The 21,777-nt window shown below is 40.2% G+C and overlaps 3 protein-coding genes across 3 annotated transcripts; 2 read left to right on the top strand and 1 right to left on the bottom strand.

Annotated features, from left to right (window-relative positions):
* The first annotated feature begins 4,289 nt into the window (after positions 1 to 4,289).
* Positions 4,290 to 12,378, top strand: si:ch211-256e16.3 (kelch-like protein 20). The gene is made up of 11 exons (XM_043250046.1): positions 4,290 to 4,419; positions 5,129 to 5,415; positions 5,611 to 5,937; positions 6,751 to 6,894; positions 7,666 to 7,852; positions 8,849 to 8,995; positions 9,757 to 9,885; positions 10,189 to 10,365; positions 10,473 to 10,619; positions 10,699 to 10,864; positions 11,266 to 12,378. The coding sequence occupies exons 2-11, from the start codon at positions 5,146 to 5,148 to the stop codon at positions 11,435 to 11,437; spliced, it is 1,866 nt and encodes a 621-aa protein (XP_043105981.1). The 5' UTR covers positions 4,290 to 4,419; positions 5,129 to 5,145; the 3' UTR covers positions 11,438 to 12,378.
* A 563-nt stretch (positions 12,379 to 12,941) lies between these two features.
* On the bottom strand, positions 12,942 to 14,172 carry snu13a (SNU13 homolog, small nuclear ribonucleoprotein a (U4/U6.U5)). Its single transcript, XM_043250049.1, has 3 exons — positions 14,005 to 14,172; positions 13,539 to 13,659; positions 12,942 to 13,461 (listed from the first exon to the last, which is right to left on the bottom strand). The coding sequence occupies exons 1-3, from the start codon at positions 14,005 to 14,007 to the stop codon at positions 13,199 to 13,201; spliced, it is 387 nt and encodes a 128-aa protein (XP_043105984.1). The 5' UTR covers positions 14,008 to 14,172; the 3' UTR covers positions 12,942 to 13,198.
* A 581-nt stretch (positions 14,173 to 14,753) lies between these two features.
* Positions 14,754 to 21,563, top strand: LOC122352591 (cytochrome b-c1 complex subunit 2, mitochondrial). The gene is made up of 14 exons (XM_043250047.1): positions 14,754 to 14,886; positions 16,310 to 16,414; positions 16,494 to 16,643; positions 16,727 to 16,791; positions 16,872 to 16,928; positions 17,567 to 17,691; positions 17,763 to 17,860; positions 17,964 to 18,021; positions 18,840 to 18,932; positions 19,380 to 19,579; positions 19,659 to 19,739; positions 19,835 to 19,911; positions 20,039 to 20,192; positions 21,257 to 21,563. The coding sequence occupies exons 1-14, from the start codon at positions 14,854 to 14,856 to the stop codon at positions 21,338 to 21,340; spliced, it is 1,380 nt and encodes a 459-aa protein (XP_043105982.1). The 5' UTR covers positions 14,754 to 14,853; the 3' UTR covers positions 21,341 to 21,563.
* Positions 21,564 to 21,777: the final 214 nt, after the last annotated feature.

Genomic DNA, 21,777 nt, shown 5'->3' with positions numbered 1-21,777 from the left:
AATAGTCTGGCTCAGACATTTAGACATGAAGACTTATCATATGATCCTCAACAGTGGTGACAATCATTTTTCATACCGCAGTGCATGATGGGGGTTTTTACCCAGCATGCACTGCAGCATGAAGCGTTTTTTTTCATTGTCACCGTTGTTGAAATTCACATGCTGCTTCTTGATGTCTGTGTGTGTTTTACTAATAATTGTTTGTTATTAATAGATTTTGTATTGTTTGCTCTGTAACGCAGCTCAAGTTATATAGGTTAATGTTATATACACATATTGTAACAGAGAAATATCTACAACAAGTAGTCAAGGGTCAAAAGTCAAACTAAAGCAATCACTGATCTCCATGATGTTAACATAAATTTAACCAATAAAACAATAAACGGCATCTGATCCTCAGTAATTCTCAATAACAGCAGGTGTTTATTACTAATGCACGGTCATCACTTAATTATCTAATTAACTTAAGTGATCAGCAAAGTACTCAAATGTAATCGAATGCTGTACACAGTGTTCATCCTGTGTCTGGATTCTCTCTGTCAGGTGGACTATACTAGTAAACTCATGAGGGTGAACGAGGTGTAGGGGGTGATTAGGGTTAATATTTATATTGCAATGCAGTCGGCTACTTTATCAAAAAACAAGAAATGAAGAGTTCAGATACAGAAACCTCTGTATACACTTATATAGAATTTGTATACTTCAAGTGTATTGTATTAAGCACACTTAAGAAATACTAAAAGTGGACTTAATTGGCCCGCTTAAGTATTAAAATTTACAGTAGTAAAACAGTAGTGAACAGAAAAACAGTAGTGAGTACAATCAGTGAGGCAAAAAAACTCTTTTTTTAAATTAAAATTATGATGGTCAGCGTTTGCTTTAATTGCTTCATTTGCGTGAACAAGCAACAACTTGCATGTGATTTGGGGCATTTGTGGGTGATTTCTCAAAATCTGTCAGCGAGGCAAAATCATGTAGTCGGCATTAGAGTAACTCAAATGGTTTGGGTAAAAGAATCGCCTTGGCTTAAACAATGCAAGTTGAATGTAAAACCTTTCAGTTAAGTAATTAAGCGCTGATTGAGCATTAGAGATGAACAGCTGCTGAATCAAACAGAATCAGTGAAGGAAAAAGAAACACAACTGCCTTTGGGGATAGCCTTAGATGAAAAAAAAAACATAAATTACATTAACTCTCCCAGATCTGATTTAACAACTCCACAACTCCTCATACCACTCATTAATATAGTTAATAGAAAAAAAAAAGCTTAAGATTCATACAAGTCATATTACACACACTCTCTCCTGTGTCCCTTAAAAGTTAATATAAATATGTATTCATTTATTCATTAATTTAGCTGAACCAGAAATAAGGAAGAAGGCTACACATTCATCTCATGACATGAATGCACAGTTATTTGAAGTGAGATGCTTGTTCTGATAGTTACAGTCTCTTAACATAACGTTTAATGTTTAACAAAAAACTGAAATGGAAATAATACTCTATACTTTGAATAATCATATGGCAGAAGAACTATCATGTTGTTTACGTGATATAGGCATCATGTTCAAAAGCTTGTGCTTCAAGGCCCACAGAAGACAGTTACTGAAGACACCTGGTGTCAACAAAACACACTGAAGGAGAAAATCACATCACGGCTCTCAACATCATGCGTTTTCAGGATAATTAAAATATTGGGGGGATTTTAAGCAGTTGTACAGGGCAGAAAACACTTTTTAGTCACACAATCTCAACAACGGTGACAAACATTTTTAGATAAGCATCACAAGCTGCTAAAAAAATCATATAAGTACAGCAAAAGTAAACGAAAATAGTAAGAATAAATACAATTGAATTCAGCTTATAATTTATTCATACTGCAAGGCATCAAGTGTGTCATGAATGTTGGCACCCAGAATGCACTGCAAATTGCTTTTTAAAGGTCAGCATTGTTGAGGTTCTCATGCTGATTTTTGATGAGCTGAAAATGAGCTTTGCTTCTATTTTTTATTTAAATGTAAATCAAAGGGGCTATTAAAAATCTTGTAATTATGCTAACTGTACTTCACTGTTTCTTTTGGCTTGTCTAGCTGTCATAAATCAGCTCCAGCAATCAAGCAAGGGACAAGAGCCCAAATAAATAAAACACTGACTACTGTAATGGGGAGAGAAAAAAAATTTATTGCACTACAGTGAACTATTATGTACTGAAGTTGGCCACTTTAGTCCACTTTTAGTTTTATTTAAGTATACTACTTTTTAGTAAGTAGTTACTCACCAACACACACATTTAGTGCATGTTAGCTGTACAGGGATTGCTGAGATGATTTTAATTTTAACTTTGCACAGACGGGGTTATTAATAGATTCACTTAATATGTGTAATATCTAAGTTTTATAGCTAGACTTTTGAAACCATGTCATTCTACAGTCTACAGAGTTCTGAAAAGAGGTCTGAAAACGTTCAGTTCTGCTGTGGAGTTGGGCATTTGAACCACGCTTCGCTTTGACTGGCAATCACTGGCGTTGGAGTTTTGCATTGGTATCATTAACATTTCAATATTCTTGTGAATATAAGTGAAGTAATTTTGTAACTGTAAATTGTAACTTTTACCAGTGCAGTTTAAGTGAATAGAAAACTCAGTTAATAGAAGGACACAGTTATTGCATGCACAGAGCATTTATCATTTTTCACGGATATCACATATTTTCAACAACTACCTATTTGAGTTAAAATAGCTTTATGACAATGCGGTGGACTTATCTCTGCCTATTTTGCATGGTCATGACAGTTCAAAATAGTACACTTTTAGGCATCCCTGTAAACAGATAACAGCACCTGTGTCTTGAAAGGAATGGTACGGTTCCTCCTCTGATGAAATCAGCTGCTGAGTTCATGGCTGGAACAAAAATATGGTAGGACTTTTACTTTTTCAACTCTGGGTGTAACAAATCGCAGGATCAGTCAATTAATCAAACCCTTATATTCCACTGTATTGCTTTAGTCGGGCTGTTTTTCCTTGGAACTTGGAATTATGATACGGTAGGTAATGGTAGGATTAGGGGTGGAGATGGGTGGGTTTGGTGATCAGGAGGTGAAGATGGTAGGTTTAGGGGTGGAGATGGGTGGGTTCGGTGATCAGGAGGTGAAGATGGTAGGTTTAGGGGTGGAGATGGGTGGGTTTGGTGATCAGGGAGAGGAGATGGTAGCTTTAGGGGTGGAGATGGGTGGGTTCAGTTGTCAGGGGGCGGAGATGGGTGAGATGGGTGGGTTCAGTGATCAGGAGGTGGAGGTGGAGATGGAAGGTTTAGGGGTGGAGATGGTAGGTTTAGGGGTGGAGATGGGTGGGTTCAGTGATCAGGAGGTGGAGATGGAAGGTTTAGGGGTGGAGATGGTAGGTTTAGGGGTGGAGATGGGTGGGTTCGGTGATCAGGAGGTGAAGATGGTAGGTCTAGGGGTGGAGATGGGTGGGTTCGGTGATCAGGGAGAGGAGATTGTAGGTTTAGGGGTGGAGATGGGTCGGTTCAGTTGTCAGGAGGCGGAGATGGGTGGGTTCAGTGATCAGGAACTGGAGATGGTAGGTTTAGGGGTGGAGATGGGTGGGTTCAGTTGTCAGGGGGCGGAGATGGGTGGGTTCAGTATTCAGGAAGTGGAGATGGTAGGTTTAGGGGTGGAGATGGCTTGGTTCAGTTGTCAGGAGGCGGAGATGGGTGGGTTCAGTCATCAGGAGGTGGAGATGGTAGGTTTAGGGGTGGAGATGGGTGGGTTCAGTGATCAGGAGGTGGAGATGGTAGGTTTAGGGGTGGAGGTGCAACATATTAAACCTAAATACTCTTTTATCCGAAAAGCAACAACGGAAGCTATTTAGCAAAAATTAGTCAATTAACAAAACTAAACTAAAAACTAACAACAACAAAAAAAGCTGTTATAAACAAGTAATCACGCAATCCTTTATATCTTAACTCTTTATATATTAACACCAGTGACACACATTAGACCAAACACCCTTATTTTTCAACTACAAGTATTAGATGATACTAAATTGTTACATTTGGCATGCATTTAGCAATTAGTGAAAGCGAAACTAAACCAAACCTATTTTAAAAACAAAAACGAACACTTGAACTTGCATCGCGTGATAAAATTGCGTTAAATGACAAAAAAAACAAGTAAAACATACTTATAATGATAGTAAAACTAAATAATAGGGCAGGGTTTAAATCTATTCTGCGATCAGCCACATGGGGGCTGCCTCGCCGGTTCTCCAGATCGACGGGTGGCGCTCGAGGCTCGTCTGCTCATTCCTGCGCCTCAGTCTGTTTTTAAAGAAGAAGACATGGCGTCACGACTCTTCATAAACAGTTGCAGGTGAAGATATGAAGATTTTGAGCTGCCGTATAAACATAGACATGTTTTTCGGTAAGATCGTACTGCTGTTGCTTTCGGATGTGTGTCGTTACCGTTACCGATGACTCCGGTCCTGCTGTCTCTCATTATTCGTGTGGATTATTGGAGAAAATAATTACTGCATTAAGCAGTCAACTCCTCCCTAACGGGTTTTATTTTATTATACAGCGTTTTAGACGTTTGAAGATCTTATAACGGTTATATATTTACACCACACCAACATCATACATCCTTTTATCCCTTTATTGTATCGCAAGAACAAACCTACATGACAGGAATGATTTGATTTGAACTGCATTGACATTTAATTGCACGTGACAGGTTGTTTATGAATGTTTATGTATTTATTGATACATTTGTTTTAATTTTCCGACATTATTGTGTTTAAAATGATACTTCCTGTCATCGTTATATGATATATTTTTATTGATATACGTCAGTGTATTTTGTATAACTCTAATTATCTATATTATAATGTATTATTATTATTATTATTATTATAACGTACAATTTGTTACAATGACAAAAATAACAATTTACTATCATATTTTTATATTTTCTTTGACAAAAAAAAGTTTTCTCTTAAAACGCGTATTTGTTTATTCATCAAGCAAAATTAAAAACAAAAACTGCATTATGCACAAACGGAGAACTGCTGTTTAAAATAGTCTGATGTGATGTATAGTATGTCAAATCAACTCGTCTATTGTCTTTTTGTCAGCCTGATTGAGTGTTAAGATGGAAATTATGGCTGTGAACCTGCTGGCCACCTCTCCGTCCACCTCCACGCTCCCTCCGTCTCCGTGTGTGGAGGACTCCGGTTTCCCGTTGTCCTCTCTGGACAGCGAAGACTACGTGTTTGTGGAAACGCGGCATCCCAACAAAGTGCTGGAGGGTTTGAACAGCTTGCGGCTCAATAACGCCTTCTGCGATGTGACTCTGTGCTGCGGAGGGCAGGAGTTTCCCTGTCACCGCATTGTACTGGCCTCCTTCAGCTCTTATTTTCAGGTAATAGACTTCTTTCTGTCATATATATGAATCTATTCAAAAACAAAACAAAAAAGCAAGTCTGAATTGAGTAAAGTTTATATGTCTTCCATTATTGTATCTATTAAACTATTAGTTTTATTTAAGCGCTCTTCGTGGATCAGTAAGTCTCTAACCAATGCTTAACAACACCGTGCTGTTTTGTTTCGGGCCCAGGCCATGTTCTCCACCGACCTGATGGAGTCTCGTCAGGAGCGGGTGGCCATCAACGGCGTGGAGCCCCAGATGATCGGCATGCTGGTGAGCTACGCCTACACAGCAGAGGTGGTGATCTCCAAGGCGAACGTGCAGGCGCTCCTGGCGGCCGCCAATCTGCTGGACGTGATGGCGGTGCGGGAGGCCTGCTGCAGGTTCATGGAGCGACAGATGGACGAGATGAACTGTGTGGGCATCCACTGCTTCGCCGAGGCGCACTCGTGCCGAGAGCTGGAGCGACGCAGCATGGAGTACATCCAGCAGCACTTCAGCACCGTTTGCCAACAGGTGAGCTCCACCAGAGGATTTTGAATAGCATTGTTGTTGCTCTTGATGTCATCAATAATTAAAATAATTAAGTACGTTTTTTTTTTTTTTTTGGAATTCTTTGAGAATGATTTCTGAAGGATCATGCAGCTTGAGTTGCATAAAAACCTTTTTTTTAAATTACTAATTATATTTGTATAATTAATATATTATTAATTTATAAATAATTAGACATTAATAATATGTATGGTATAATATTAAATGATGCTCGGTTAAAAAACTTTGCTCTTGTCAGGGTCAAAAATGAACTCTTCCATCAGCAGGCACACATTTTACCACGTTCAAGTCCATTCCTTTTAAAAATCAGCACAGAAAAAAGTATCTAATATGTTAAATGAAAAATTAAATGTTAAAAGGGCAAATCGAAGCGCTCAGTGGATGTAACTGAAAATGATTTAATTGTGTAGGGGCTGTTTTTGTTTATTTTGGTGCCATTTTACCCCAAGCTTCTAATATTTTTCTGTTTTCATTTAAACACATTTCATTAAAAATGTGAATGACCCCTTTAATGGCTTTAATAAGCAGTGGAAATGACATACATACATCACTTAAATCACCTTCAATACTGTATCATCTACTGTAATTATTTGCATTATTAATGTAAGTAGAGCAAGAACCCTTGATTAACAATATTAGTGATAACAAAAGAGAACCTTGCTTTAACCTTCATTTTATCATAAATAGCTACCATCATGATTCGAATCTTTTTTTAATCGTAAATACTACATTCAAATATCTATGTCTGAATATTTATGTCTTCTTTCTCCTCGTCAGGAGGAGTTTCTGTCTCTTTGTGCCGATAAACTGACCGAGATCGTTTCAAGTGACCATCTGAATGTGCCGAAAGAGGAGACGGTGTTTGAGGCGGCCGTCGTGTGGCTGGAGAAGAACCCTTCACGCAGACAGAGCTTCGAGAAGGTCGGTCACGAACCGCATTCGTTGGCAAGCTCCATGTATCGTGTGTTTCTAAGGGGGGTTTGTGTTATGATCTCATTTGAGCCGGTGGGTTCTTCTCACGTGTCAGTGATAAACCCCCACAGATGTCTGGGATTAGCCGCCTTTATGTGTTTTGATGAACTGAGCCGGTGAAAGGTCACATGCAACGCACAGGCTATGATTATGAAGAGAACAGTCACTTCACAGGGATGTGCGAGAAACGTAAATCAAGCCCTGATTGGATGGCGTCGGATTGCTGTGTTTACACATCACTGTTGCTATGCAGTTATTTAAAGACTAGGCCTTAATTAAAGCTCCGGAGAAAAGCTTGTTGCTTATATCTTTGGTACGTAAAGCAATTCTGAATGTGCAGGACTGATTTCGTGACAAGACCAGAATTCTGTTATACTCACTTTCACGTAGCTTCAAAACCATAAAACTCTGAAACACTGATGTATCTTTAATGAAAGTTGAGAGAGATATATTGATGTAATTTATAGCATTTAAATATGTTTCATATATAAACAATTTTTTTTTTTCAGTTTATAATACATGTTAATGTAGAACAAAAATAAATGTTTTATTTAAAAAAAATTCAATCATATCTGTGCACGATAATGAGGTAAAAGGATAAAAACCACGGCTGATATTGCTTCTGCTTCATTTCTCACATAAGAAATTAAAAATTATAATTTGCAGCTGAAACGGTCGAAGCGATTGGTTCAGCTGATTTAGGGTTTCTCCTGTCGCCAGGTTCTGGAGCACATCAGACTGCCCCTAATCAGTCCGTACTACATTCACGACGTCATCGAGACTCTGGACGTTGTGAAGGAGTCGCTCAAGTGCCAGAAGCTGATCTCTGAAGCCAAGGACTATCTACTGCTGCAGGACCGCAGAGGAGAGCTGTACAGCCCTCGAGCGCGACCCCGGCGAGCAACAGGTGACCGCGGCATCTCTATCGCTAAACCATTTCTGCTACGATGACTTTATACGTACACTTTTACACACATCTGAGCCAGATTGACTGTGGATTTCCTTATCGTTGTTAAAAGACAGATTTTAAGGTGTCGCAATACAGAGTAATTAGTACTTAGGAGTACTTGTACTTGCATGAAATGAAATGTATTTTTCATGTAACTAAGATTGTAATTACGATTTGTAATTATGCCGATTTAACAGGCAGCTACTGTAACACATATGTAACAGACCGAGTGCGTTACACAGCTACTTACGTTTAAGTACAATCTTTATTTTCAGTAGCGTATGCCTGCGTAGTATTTTGTAATTTTAACGTAATTAGAAAGGTATTGCATGTATTTAAGCTGCGCACTAATTGGTTAAATCAAACTAAGGTATGAAGGTAAGGTAAGTGAAATGCACTTAAGTACAATCTTGATACTGTTTTAAGTAGCTTATGTCTGTGTACTTGAATTTATAATTAAGTTGTATAAAGTCCACAATACATGTGTGACAATATTTGGGTTACATTAATAGCCGTGTAACAGACTTTTTCTGTAACGTGTAACAGTAGCAGCCTATTACATCTACATTATTAAAAACTGTTTCATAACTTAGTTACATAAGTGCATTTTATCTAAGTACAATAGCTATTACTGAGCTAATTTCTCAGTATTGTGGACACCTTAAAATAAAGCGTTACCGATGTGCGTTACCGAAGTGTGTTACCATTGACAACTAGAAACAGAACTAATATTTAATATTTATTTATTCATCATTGCTTTCCACTTTCAGTATATTCATAGAAACTTTGCAAACTGTTAACGACAATAGCCCTGCTCTGATATGTAACGTCACGTCCGAAGAAATGCATAACTCTTATATTTGCTTTGGACATACTCTCAACTGCCGTCACGAGGAGAATCATGTGGAGCGAGCAGCTTGTCTTGATGACTGTAATCATGTTTGTCTTCGTCAGGCACAGCTGAGGTGATTGTGACCGTGGGAGGAGAAGACGATAAGGTTGTTCTACGCAGCGTGGAGAGTTTCGATCCCCTCACCAGTCAGTGGAAGAGCCTGGCCTGCCTGCCCTTCGCCGTCAGCAAACACGGCTTGGTCGTGTCTGGTGAGTGCGTTAAGGCCGTCCTGAGTCACTGATGAATAGGGCTGGCTGCGTATTTTATATTCATTATATATTCATGCAGAGAAGAGCACAAATGAGCCAGATGAAGAAATACAATGCTCAGAAGGCTTTACAGTCTACATAGATTTACTGTAGAAACTGCATCATGGCAGAAATGAGGGATATGCATAGAGATTTTTATTATATTATTAATGTATCCAGTGTATTAAAGGAGTATTTCTGTGATTAATGTATAGCTTTTGTGCTTTTTTAGATACAGTTTTGGAAACCATTTAGTTTACCTAGAAACGGTTTGCAAGCAAATACTTTTTATGTAAAATACGTATTTTGCGCTTCAAACCTATTATATGCTAGATTCACTCAATCAGAAATACAGTTAAAACTTTTACTTATAAAGTAAAACTCAAACATTGCTATAATTTATATACTTTATATTTTTACGTTATTTATTCCTGACATTTTTCAGCATCATTACTCCAGTCTTCAGTGTCACGTGATCCTTCAGAAATCATTCCAATGTGACAATTTGCTGCTCAAGAAACATTTCTGATAATCAGTGTTGAAATCAGATGTGCTGCTGAATATTTATGTGGAAACGGTGGCAAACATACTGAATGTGAAGTTCGAATGAACAGCATTTATTAGAAAATCAAATCTTAAATCTTACCGACCCCAAACTTTTCAAATGTAATTGTTTAAGCAGAAATAGCCATGTTTTTCCTTTGTTTTTTATGTTTATTCAGGCTCCATGCTGTATTTGGCTGGCGGCGAGTTCCCAGACGGCTCGGCCAGCAGAGAGATGTGGCGTTATGACCCGTGTTTCGACTCCTGGACAGAGATGGCACCCATGAACGTGGCTAGATCAGAACTAGGTAAGGAAGACCAAATCTGTATAAATGTTCGCTAAAGAGCAGTTCCATTCAGCTCCAGAAGATCGGTTTCCAATGAGTCAAGGTTACATGTTTTCTCTGTTTACATACAATTATCCTCAATTTGGTTGCAAGGAAATGTTTTTGTTGCCTGTAAAACACCTTCAGAGCTATTGGTAGCGTTACCATTTTTTATTTTCACATCAGAAAGCTGAATTGGCATCCAGTTCCAAGACCCTCTTGTTTAAAAAATTAAAATAAACAGGAATCTGCAAGGCAGTGTTAGCGTAAGATGCTGTATTTCAGGGTTGGTGATGCTGGATGGATACGTCTTTGCTGTGGGAGGCTGGGAAGGCCGTTCTCGCCTGGACTCTGTCGAGTGTTACAATCCTCAGACGAACACTTGGCAGTTTATGGAATCGGTCAAGATGGCGGTCACCAGTCCGGCTGTGGTGGCGCTGGATGGATTGCTCTATGTGACAGGTTAGATACAACCGTATGGGCAGCATGTGGCCTGATTTCGTTTACCACGGAAAACAACGTCAGTGTAGACATGTCTAAACGTCTAGAAACTCCCTCTTAAACCACAGGAGGTGCTGTTTTAGAAGACGGCGACGGCACAAACTTGGCGCAAGTGTACAACCCTAAAACGTGCGTGTGGGCAGAGGTGGCGCCCATGCAGATCGCCCGCTCTGGATCTGCTGCCTGCATCCTGAAGGGCAAGATATATGTCATAGGTGAATATGGAGGCTTTTATTTTATTAGGCAATTGGGCTTCATCCTCTAGTGCAGGGAATCATGGATGTTCCTCTCCAGGTGGCTGGCACGCGTCCACCGAGAACACTGATAAGGTGGAGTGCTACGACCCCAAGACCAACAAGTGGACCATGTGTGCTCCCATGAAGGAGAGGCGTTATCGGCCCGGCGTGGCGGTGGTGGACGGAAAGATTTACGTTTTAGGAGGAGAGGAGGGATGGGACAGGTGAGAGATACTACACTAGAGCCCTATGAAATTTGATTTTCCCCAAACTTTCTTTTTTTCGCGTTTTCTTTTATTCCGTTTATAGTCCATTAGGGTACTTATATATTTTTTTTCCCATAATACCAATCTACTGTCTGTTTTGGCCCGCCACCCTCATTGTCGTCACATTGGTACGACAATACTTATACATGATTGCCGTAGATGTAATACTGATTGGTATTTCAATATATGCTCTTAAGCAGCTGACCAATCAGAGCATACTAGGTTTTTCAGAATGATTTATTTATTCAAATTGTTCCACACTATACCGCGTTTTCTATTATATACTGACTGGATTCAGGCTCAATCTGAAGCCTGCTGGCTATGTCTGCTGCCTATTAAGTGTACTGGCGTCCCCACAGGTACCATGACACTATAGAGCGGTACTGTGAGGAGTCGGACAGCTGGGAGATCGTCGGAGAGATGCCCACCAGCCGAAGCTGGCTGAGCTGTGTCTCTCTGCAGCTCCGGAAGGACACTCAGGTGGGCAGCCGTCCCGGCACTGCCTTGGAGACGGAGTTTCCCGTGGACTGAGAGGACCAGAGCTCCACCCGCATCACTGCCAGCCGAGACGGCTGCTTTCAGAGCGTCCCGCTCCGCCAGAGCTATTGAGGAACGGAAAAGGTCCGACCCAAACTCTGGAGGGTCTTCAGAAAATACTCGTGTCATAAGCTATGCTTTCTCCAGCCTGACCCTCTAGCACGGTGTGAGGCTGGATGGATCGATGATATCTGTGGTGTTTTTGTGTGTGTGTGTGTGTGTGTGTGTGAAGCGCCATCCCAGAGTCTCCACAGTATCAGTTCAATGTGATGTTCAAGTGACGTACAGGGTTCCTTCCATGCGCTGAGCACCTCATGATTGTGACTTAACACAAGTACCTTTGTTTTCTAACAGTGTTGTAGTGAAACGTTTTGTAATTTTTGTACGGTGATTTTTGTTGTTTTTGTATTTATTGGACGTTTTTTGTTGTACTGAGAGATTTATGGAGTAACTAGCACAGATACACTGAAACGTGACTTTCTTTAAAGGAAAAGTTCACCCAAAAATTGTAATTGTCATCATTTGTTTTACTCTCAAGTCTTTTGTTGAACACACGATGATGGTGAGCAGTTTCTGTGCCGTTGACCTCCATAATATAAAAGTCAATGGGGACCAGAAACTGTACCAACATTCAAATGTTTTGTTGTTTTTAACATATGAAAGATGCTCATATAGGTTTAGAATAACTTAAGGGTGAGTAAATGATGACAGATGTTTTATTTAGGGTGAGCTATCCCTTTTAAAACCGTAATTAGTCTTCATATTGTGCACAGTATGTATGTATGTATACCCAGATTACCTTCTACATTTGCCAAAATGTTTAGCATACAGAAGAGCACAGCGTGCTGGGTATTGTTTCCCACAATGCAATGTGTTCAGCTCAATCATCCACAGTATGAAGAATGAACCTGAATTACAGCTGCATTTTTACCATCTTTGCTCGACTCATTCTTTGTGCGTTTTCCTTAGGCTTCTTTAACTAATGCAGAAGATATAAATAAGCAGTTCATGCACATGTGAAACAGATAATGTTAATGTTATGGTTCTTATCACACCTTAAAAATCTGACTGAATTCCCTTATATATACACAATTTAAGATTTGCGATATCGATATTGACACGTTTTTTCTACATAATCGTTAAGGTCAGAAATGTACAAATTAAATTACTTAGTTTACAAATAAAGGTAATAATGGAGTCACATAAAATGTACATAGACTGCCGTTTCGATTCAACCATTCAAAGAATTATTTCTCCATAATAAATATGAAGTAACAACTGTTTTTCAACATCGGTAATAATCAAACGTTTGAGCAGCATATTAAAAAGGTTTCTGAAGGATCATGAAGGACCCTTACCATCAAAACTAATTACATTTTAAAATGTAAAAAAAATATACATTTGAATATTTCTGTTATTCTTGTATAATTTCTTGTTATTTTTTATCAAATACATGCAGCCTGAAATAGTTTAATGACACAAATAGAGATGCAGTAAATCCTGGATTTTGTGTTTTATTACAAGTCTGTACAACGATCGCTATATATAACTTCATAATTTTAAATGTTTACCATGTCAAACTGAATTCTCATACTTAAAAGAAAAAAACATTATCAATCCGCAATAGAAATGTACACGAGCTCGTCCGGTGGCAAAATAAGAAAGTGACAAGTAAACGCTTTAAAACTTAACGTACACAAAACAAAATCAAGTTGAGAATTAAAACGCTAATAGACGACAGGCGCGGAAGACTTCTCAGACCAGCAGCCTCTCAATGGCCATCTGCACCGACTGAATCTGAGGCTTGAGCTGAGAGCCCTCTTTGATGGTGACGGAGGTGGCGATGACGGGCCGGGACACCCCGCACGCGCGGCCCAAGGCCTGCTTGGAGCGCACAAACACGTACGGGACGTTCTTGTCCTCGCACAGCAGAGGGAGGTGAAGGATGATCTCCAGAGGTTCGGCGTCGGCTGCCATCACGATGAACTCCGCGATGCCACGGTTCAGGGTTTTGGTGGCTGCAAGGAACCCACAAGAAAAACCCCGGTCACATCCCAAGAAACATCTACAGACAGATTCTGGCGTGCTCGCCTACCTTCGTTGGCCCCTTTTCTCAGCTGTTTGTAATTGGCCGCTTGTTGAACCAGGTCCAGGATGGTTTTGGTGAGAGTGGCGTCGGCCAGAGGATAAGCTTTAGGGTTCACGTCTGGTTCAGCCTGGAAGAGACCAGCATTCGTTAAAAGTCAAAGCCAACGCGGGCTAAAAACAGGAATTGATACATTAACGTAACAGTTCTGCTTGCTACATTAAATGAATGAAAACTGATTAGACAAACGTAGGAATATCTGATAAAAAGAGGCTGCTGGTGTTTTTAACAGACATTTTATTTTTATACACCGCGAATTTTTACCTACGAGTGTATAACCGTTACATAAACAGCGACCAAATGAAAACAGCAGCACGTGTTGAACGACAGACGTAAGCACGCGCTGCTCGCGCTGTATCTTAAGCGGCATCTCAAGATACACAGTTAAAACTGTGATTGTGAAATACACGTTTACCATTTCTGCAAGCCGATTTAGATTTAGACGTCTGTGTGAATAAACGCAAGTGGTCCTCTCGGCGCGTGCTTCACGGAGGACAGGCGAACCGCTCTGGAGTTTAAACCGCTCTTCAATCGTTCTGCGAACGTTCCGCGCGTGCTGAAGGAATTCGTCGCTCCGGAGCGCGTCATCAAAGTGAGACCGAGACTGCAAAAGTTTTGTAGCGATACATAACAGTAGTGTCGCTTTAAAATTGTGCTTTAAGGTGTCTTTTAAACAAACGGAAGACGGCGTTGAATTAAAATGTATTTTACTGGATAAATAATAACAATGCAGCCTACACGAACCTTCGAAAAACAGCATACAATGTATTCAAAACTAAAACGGAAAGAATATATACAGAATTGGCCACAATTAGGAATAAATATGCCACATAAATGCTTACTCATAGCTATATTATTCTATACTTTCTGTGTGCCTTTCCTATATAATGGTTTGTTTTTTTAAAAGCTCCCGTGTGTGAAATTCGGGCTAAATGTAAATTAAAAAGTGAATTAATAAAAGCATTGTTCTTCCTCTTTAGAATATTCAATGAAGATAAAAAAAACAGTATAAATATTTTCTAAATATTTATATTGACATATTTCTGTATCTGTAGATACTGTATCTAGTTTTAGACTTAATAAGATGCACTGACGTTTCTCGATCTTTACTAATAAATATTTTGTAGCATCTCATTAATATTAAACAGCTCGTCGTTCCGGTGTGTCCATATATGGTGTGTCGTCGGGGCGCAGTGGATTGTGGGTAGGTTTTCGGATCGGCCATAACTGTCTTTCCCAGCGACTGAAGGAGAGAAGCGGAGTCATGACGGGGTTCAGAGGTTTCACTCATCTCTCCGTGAGTCCTCTTTCTCTCAGTCTGCGCTGCTTTCTCCTCTCTGCCCGCGTGTCGCGTTTCAAATACGCTAGACCTTTTAGGGTCGCCGCAAACTTCTCGTCGCGAGGTTGCAGGCTAACGTTGCTAGTGTCATTCATGAGCCGGTGTTTGACACGCAGCTGCTTGTAAACCTTCATCTGGACGCTGGAAAACCTCAAATAACAGCCAGCCGTTCAAAGGGCCCCCAGAGGCATCTGGTCCTTGCGGTCCCGGTGTCTCTTCTGGTGGCGTTTGTTCGTTAATCCCCCGTGCTGTTGTGTTTCTGTGATGAAGGTCATGGCAGAGCGATACTGTACTTCCAGTGACAGACCGACCCTTTAAACCCGGTTTCTCTGTGCTCTGAGAGGACCTGATCGTCCGGGGTGATAATCTCAGATCAAACACAGTGTGCTGGAGACATGGTTCTCATGTCATTGAACAACCTGTGATTGTCGGAGAGATCAGAAAAGTCGTGATTTTTCCCTGTAGCTTTTAGGGGTTTATATTGGAAATTTTAAGAGTCACACAGATTTTACACGTTTTTTTTAAGGGCAGTTTCTTTAAATAATCTTTTTGCACTAATCGCATATGACAGGAAAACGAATTGGTGGGAAAAGTATACAACAATCCACCTTTTTCTTGCATCCCATTATACACAAATTTTGGGAATAACTTTTGTTTACACGGTAAACGTTTGCATTTTCAAAAACTGAGGTCACGTTATTTTACTCGCCCTTCAGCCATCGAGCATAAGTTAATTTAAAAGTTTAAATTACTTTCAACATACCACAAATAACTCCCAAACGAATAAATATCACGGACGTGTTAAATTATAGTCGTTGTAAAAATATAGCAATCATATTTTACGGCATCCGCGTGAAAACAACCGTGGAAAGCGATGTTAGGATTTTTTTGAGGAGGAAAATGAGGTCCAGCCAGGAAATTATTCATGCTTTTAATCCTAAATTAGATTGGGAGACCGAATGCGCAGTATATGTTGGCTTTTTCATTTACTTAAAGTGGGCTGAACAGAGCTATACTGTTGTTGTATCGTGGCACGTTAATATACCAAACGTAAACGTTATTCTCCTGATGTCTGAAAGTATTAAAGTTAATGAAAACTTAAAGCCCATTTAGTCATAATGACGGATTATTTATCAAATGATATTATGATTTTAAGTGGAACTTCCCCAAAGTACCTGCTAGTGCTGCACCATTAATATATAAGAAGAAACTAATGCAGTGGATAGTTGACATTTAAGGCTAGTACTGTAGAAAGTTTTTTTTTAGCTTATTCTCATATTAAAAATAAGACGTGAAGTTGCTTCAAACTATGTTTTTTTCAAATCGCTCGGCTAGTAGTCCTCGGAGCCTGTTGTTTACTCACATGGAGTGTTTTTCACAGAGACGCTGTTATGCCGCTGCCGCCAGGAGGAGCGAGGCATTGACTGAACCTCTGGTCGCCCGAAATCTCGCAGCAGCGCCGTCCCTCCCTCCCCAGGACGTCCAGGTGAAAAGAATGAACGCGACGTCAATTCTCTCGTCAAATCGCCGTTAGAACCCGCTAATAATTAGTACTGCTTGTTTAGGTGTCCAAGCTTCCCAGCGGTCTTCTCATCGCCTCTCTGGAGAACTACTCTCCGGTCTCTAAAATCGGTGTGTTTGTGAAAGCCGGCAGCCGCTACGAGACTGCAGAAAACCTGGGCGTCACTCACATCCTGAGATTAGCGGGAAATCTGGTATGTTAGAAGTAGCTTTAACAAACTCGTTATTATACAAGTACTAGTATCTGAATTTGTGATGGATCTGTGCTGTGTTTCAGACCACTAAAGGTGCTTCGGCGTTCAGGATCTGTCGGGGTCTGGAGGCGGTGGGCGCCAGTTTGAGGTCAGTTTTACATTTTATACTTCGAAGAACTCTCAATCATTACTCTCAACGTTTTTTCTATTTCTTTTTTTTTTTATTAGTGTGACTTCATCGAGGGAACACATGGTCTATTCTCTGGACTATCTAAGGGATGATTTGTGAGTATCTTCAAGTTATATTCAACGGACTGTATTAATAAAGATAAGAGACTTAGTCACACTTTAGTTTTGCAAAAAAACCTTACTATTAACTTATTAATAGTTAGTAATGTCGTTTTTTTAATTTTACGCATTGTCTTACAGAATAACATATTAATATAGTAATAACGTGCTTTATAAGAACTAATACGCAGCCAATATGCTAGTAACGCATGCTAATAATGGACTAGTTTACAGTGAGAATTGGTCTTTGAAATGAAGACCTACATAAAACAGTACTTTTAAAAAGTTTGGTTTATAATTCATACCTTTTTCAACTAGAGTGCATTAAATGAATCAAAGGTATTAGAGGTTTTTCCAGTTGAGCAAAAGATTTTCATTTCAAATGAATGCTTTTGAATTTAATATTGATCGTAGAATGGCTTCAGCTTTGATGATGCTAAGAAATCTTTGTTGAGCAGCAAATTGGCATATCAGAATGATTTCTGAAGGATCATGTGACTTAAGACTGGATTAATGATGCTGAAAATACAGCTGTAATTCGCGGTGATAAATCACATTTTAACGTATTCGAAGTAAAAATGGAAACCGAACAGGTATTGTGTTCAACGAGAGTCTTGCATGTGTTTCCCGTGCAGTGACGGCGTCATAGAGTACCTGATCAATGTGACCACCGCTCCTGACTTCAGACCCTGGGAGCTGTCTGACCTCTCGCAGAGGGTCAAGATAGACAAGGCCGTGGCGGACCAGAGCCCGCAGATAGGTATGAATGAATGCGAAGACGGGGCTCGTGACATGCAGCGTCTGGTGCTGATGAGATTTTGTCTCTCACAGGTGTTCTGGAGAAGCTGCACGAAGCTGCGTATAAGAACTCTTTATCCAACTCTCTGTACTGTTCAGACCACATGGTGGGGAAGTTTAGTGTTGATCATGTAAGTGACTGATCATCTCGCAATTCTGTCTACGACCGTTACCGTATTTAAGCCAAGCCGTATAAAAACACACCACTTCTCTTTTTCCGTTTTCACATTCTAGCTGCAACAGTTCTTCTCCAATAATTACACCAGCGGTAGAATGGCCCTCGTTGGATTAGGTGAGTCTTTCTCACGAACGTGCGGATCATTTCGGAGACCAACCTGGAAGTAAGATTGTTGAAAATAAGCCCCATGGCCAGCACGTTTATGGTAATCTCGCGTTTGGTTCGGTGCGATAATCTTCACAAATGAACGCAGCTTTTGTTAAACTTGAAGCTTCAGTAAAATTGGCCGAAATAAAAAGCTAGAAATAAACAACATCATGGCTGAATGACTTCAAGTTCAGCTTGGCTAAGCTTCGACGAGCCTTTCAGTCTTAACTAAAAGAAAAAAAAAAGAATCATTTTCCCGCCAACAAAGCTGACTACTCTGGACGTTTGTGGTTATTTTTACGTTTTCTGATGTAGAATAAAAACTAAAAAAAAAAAAAAAAAAAAACGATTTTGTGTTCACCACAGAATTTCATTCAAAATCTTGACTTTGGAGCCATAACTTGTTTTCAAGTTTTTGCCTTCAAAAATATGCAATAGATATAAGGAATTAACTTTCCTAATAACTGTACCAGTGGATGAATCTGATGTCTTGGTCTTCAAAAAGTTATTAAATTTAAAGAAATACATTTTTGACATTTGCATTTTATGAATATAAGTGCAAAATCCTGAAACGCATTTTAGGGCAACTAGATTTTCACTTTATTTTATGTCTTGCATTATGTTTATCGTGTATCTTAAAGTCTATTTGGTCAAAGTTTGGTTTCTCGTGTAGTTTAGTGCGTCGCTGTGGTGTAGTCGTTCTATCCGGGCCGGTCTGTGCGTGATGAAGAGTGAATGTGGCTGTATCCTGTTAGACGTGATCGTGTTGAATCTGTGTTTCGAAGGCGTCAGTCATGCTGCTCTGAAGAAGGTGGGCGAGCGGTTCAGTGTCCGTACAGGGACTGGTGCGGCGGGGGCTAAAGCCGTTTACCGCGGCGGTGAGTACATCGACGCCTCATGACATGTACAGAGAGATGAACTGATGAATGATGAGATATCTGGTGTGTAAGGAAGGTAAAACCTCACGCAAACTATTAGTTTTTAGTTCAATTAAAAAGCGCTCCATTTGGTAGCGAGTGATTCTTCTCAAACCTTTTTCATATAAAATGAAGAAACACGTCATGATTTTAGTCATTGTACCATTGATTTATTGGATTATTTCAAGAGACAAAGCAAAAAAGAAGGTAATTTTTCATGCCAAGATTAATGGTAAGAAAGACAAAATGGTAGCACTTTACAATAAGGTTCATTAGTTGATGTTGTTAATGTGAATCTCTTAATTTCAGCATTTACTAATGCATTGCTAAAACTTCTGTGGTCTAAAAATCCGCACTTTTAACCCGGCAGTACTTGGCGAGATGGACTGAACTGGTGTTTGCGTGCAGGTGAGCTGCGCGTGCAGAGCGGTGGATCTCTGGTTCATGCCCTGCTGGCGTGCGAAGGAGCCGCGGTGGGCTCGGCGGAGGCCGACGCCTTCAGCGTGCTGCAGAGGCTTCTGGGAGCAGGGCCGCATGTCAAGAGAGGATCCAACATCACCAGCAAACTCAGCCAGGGCATCGGCAAAGCCACCGCACAGCCCTTTGACGTGAGCGCCCGTCGTCCGTGAACCCTTTCCTGATTAGATCTCACTACACCTCAGACGCTTCTGTTTGATCTTGTCGCAGGCCACGGCTTTCAGTGCTGCTTACTCGGACTCCGGCCTCTTCGGTGTGTACGCCATCTCGCAAGCGGACTCGGCCCGCGAGGTGAGAGCTCGAGAACGTTACCTCCGGTGCTGTGGATGTGTTTTTATGGGGTGAACTGTTCCTTTTAACGCCGATTGACATCGATCTGTGTGCAGGTGATCGGTGCAGCCGTGGCACAGGTGACGGCTGTAGCTGAGGGAAGACTCACTGCAGAAGACCTCACCAGAGCCAAGTGAGTCTATCAGCACCAGACAGCGTACAACGCTCGTCATGCATTCGTGTATAAGCAGGTCGTATAAATGCCGTGTTTGACGATTGTTGCCGTCAGCTGAAGGAAGACCTGGTGTTGTGTTTTTCAGGAGCCAGCTGAAGACCGATTATCTGATGTCTTTGGAGAGCTCAGAAGGTCTGCTGGAGGAGCTGGGGGTTCAGGTTTTGAGCAGCGGCGCGTACAGCTCACCGCAGTCTGTGACGGAGAACATCGACTCGGTGACCTCCGGCGACGTTGTCAACGTAAGGCATTCATGGAAATCACGAACAGTTAACTTTTCCTTCAACGGTAAAAGCCATGGTCAAAATATCACCATGAGCATAATTGAAGCAGATTTAAAAATGCCCTTTTAATTATTCTTTTTTTTTAATTTTTAAAAAAAAAAATTTATAGTGAATCTCCATCAGTGCACAGTTCGCAAGCCTTAAACCTGCGAAAATTAATACGGATCAAGCTTCCACCTAATTAGTTTAGGTGATCTTAAAGGGATAGTTCACCCAAAAAATGAAAATTTAGTCATTAATTATGTGCTGTAGCAAACCTGTGAGACTTCTTCTTCTTCTGACCACAAATTAAGATATTTTTGATGAAATCCTAGCTTTCTGATCCCCCAAAGACCTTTAAGGTTTATCATTCTGATGGTTTTTCTGTCTGACTCAGCCGTCGATCTGATTAGAAAAGCATTACTGGGTTGCTCATTAAACCATTTTGGGATTTTGCGGACTTTTCCCGATCCTATCCCCCATTTCTTCCACTTCACTTCCCGTCTAACTGCTGTACTTTTAGCACAAAAGCGAAAGTGCCCCCCACAAAGAAACAATTAATGTTTTTAAATATGTCTCTTATACTCAGCAAGGCTGCATTTGATCTATATTACAGTAAAACCAGTAATAGTTTAATAATCAAAAAATTCTATTTTAATAATTCTTCCAATATAATTCTTGTGATTTCAAAGTTGAATTTTCATTATCAGTACTCTTCAGTGTCACATGAAATCGTACTATGCCGTTTTGCGCGACAAACATTGAGCATTTTATTAAAAACAGAGCAGCAGCGAATATTACATATTTACGAAATGCATTCATCCAAAGCAGCTTACATTGCATTCAAGTTCCACATCTTTTATTCCACGTGTTGAACCCGTGGCCGTGATGTAGCCGTTTGATCTACAAGAATACTACCAATTAATCATCACAGGCATATTCACGATTTCTCAGTGTTCCAGTAATGTGGATTGTTTGCTTACTTGGTGGTTTCAGATAAACCATTGGATAACGGTTTTATTTATTTTTTTTTTTTTCCACAGGCTGCAAAGAAGTTCGTAGAGAGCAAGAAGACCATGTCGTGTTGTGGACACCTGGCAAACACACCATTTGTTGATGAACTGTGAGAGAGAGTCCCAGTCTGCACACATTGTGCAGCTGCTTATCTGAGCGTAAAAACGTTATTAAACTTGTACGAATCCCTGATTGCCGCTGACAGTTGTTGTTTTGTTTTGGTCGGTTCATCGTGAAAGCCAATCTTTAATAAAGCTGCACTGGGAGCAGAGGGATCAGTTTCGTCCATTTCACTGTATATCCGATGTGCTTTCATTAAAACAAATCTAACGGTGATAAATGCTCATTGTTTGTTCGGTCATTGCTCTGAAGAGACCGTGGGGTCGTGGTTTTTAAACTGTTGTTTTGGGTAGTTCTTCCATTAGCCTGCAGGGGGAGACATGAGCTGCACATTAGCTTTGAAAAAAAAAAACTCTGTAGAAAGAACTTTTTGCTTTTTTTTAATTCGCAATTATTTATTTTTCTGTATTATAAGCACGAATTTCTTTTT

The sequence above is a fragment of the Puntigrus tetrazona genome, chromosome 10 (genome assembly GCF_018831695.1).
Source record: "Puntigrus tetrazona isolate hp1 chromosome 10, ASM1883169v1, whole genome shotgun sequence".
In the NCBI taxonomy this organism is placed as follows: Eukaryota; Metazoa; Chordata; class Actinopteri; order Cypriniformes; family Cyprinidae; genus Puntigrus; species Puntigrus tetrazona.
The sequence above is the reverse complement of the archived record's forward strand: the minus strand, read 5'-3'. Positions and strand labels throughout refer to the sequence as shown.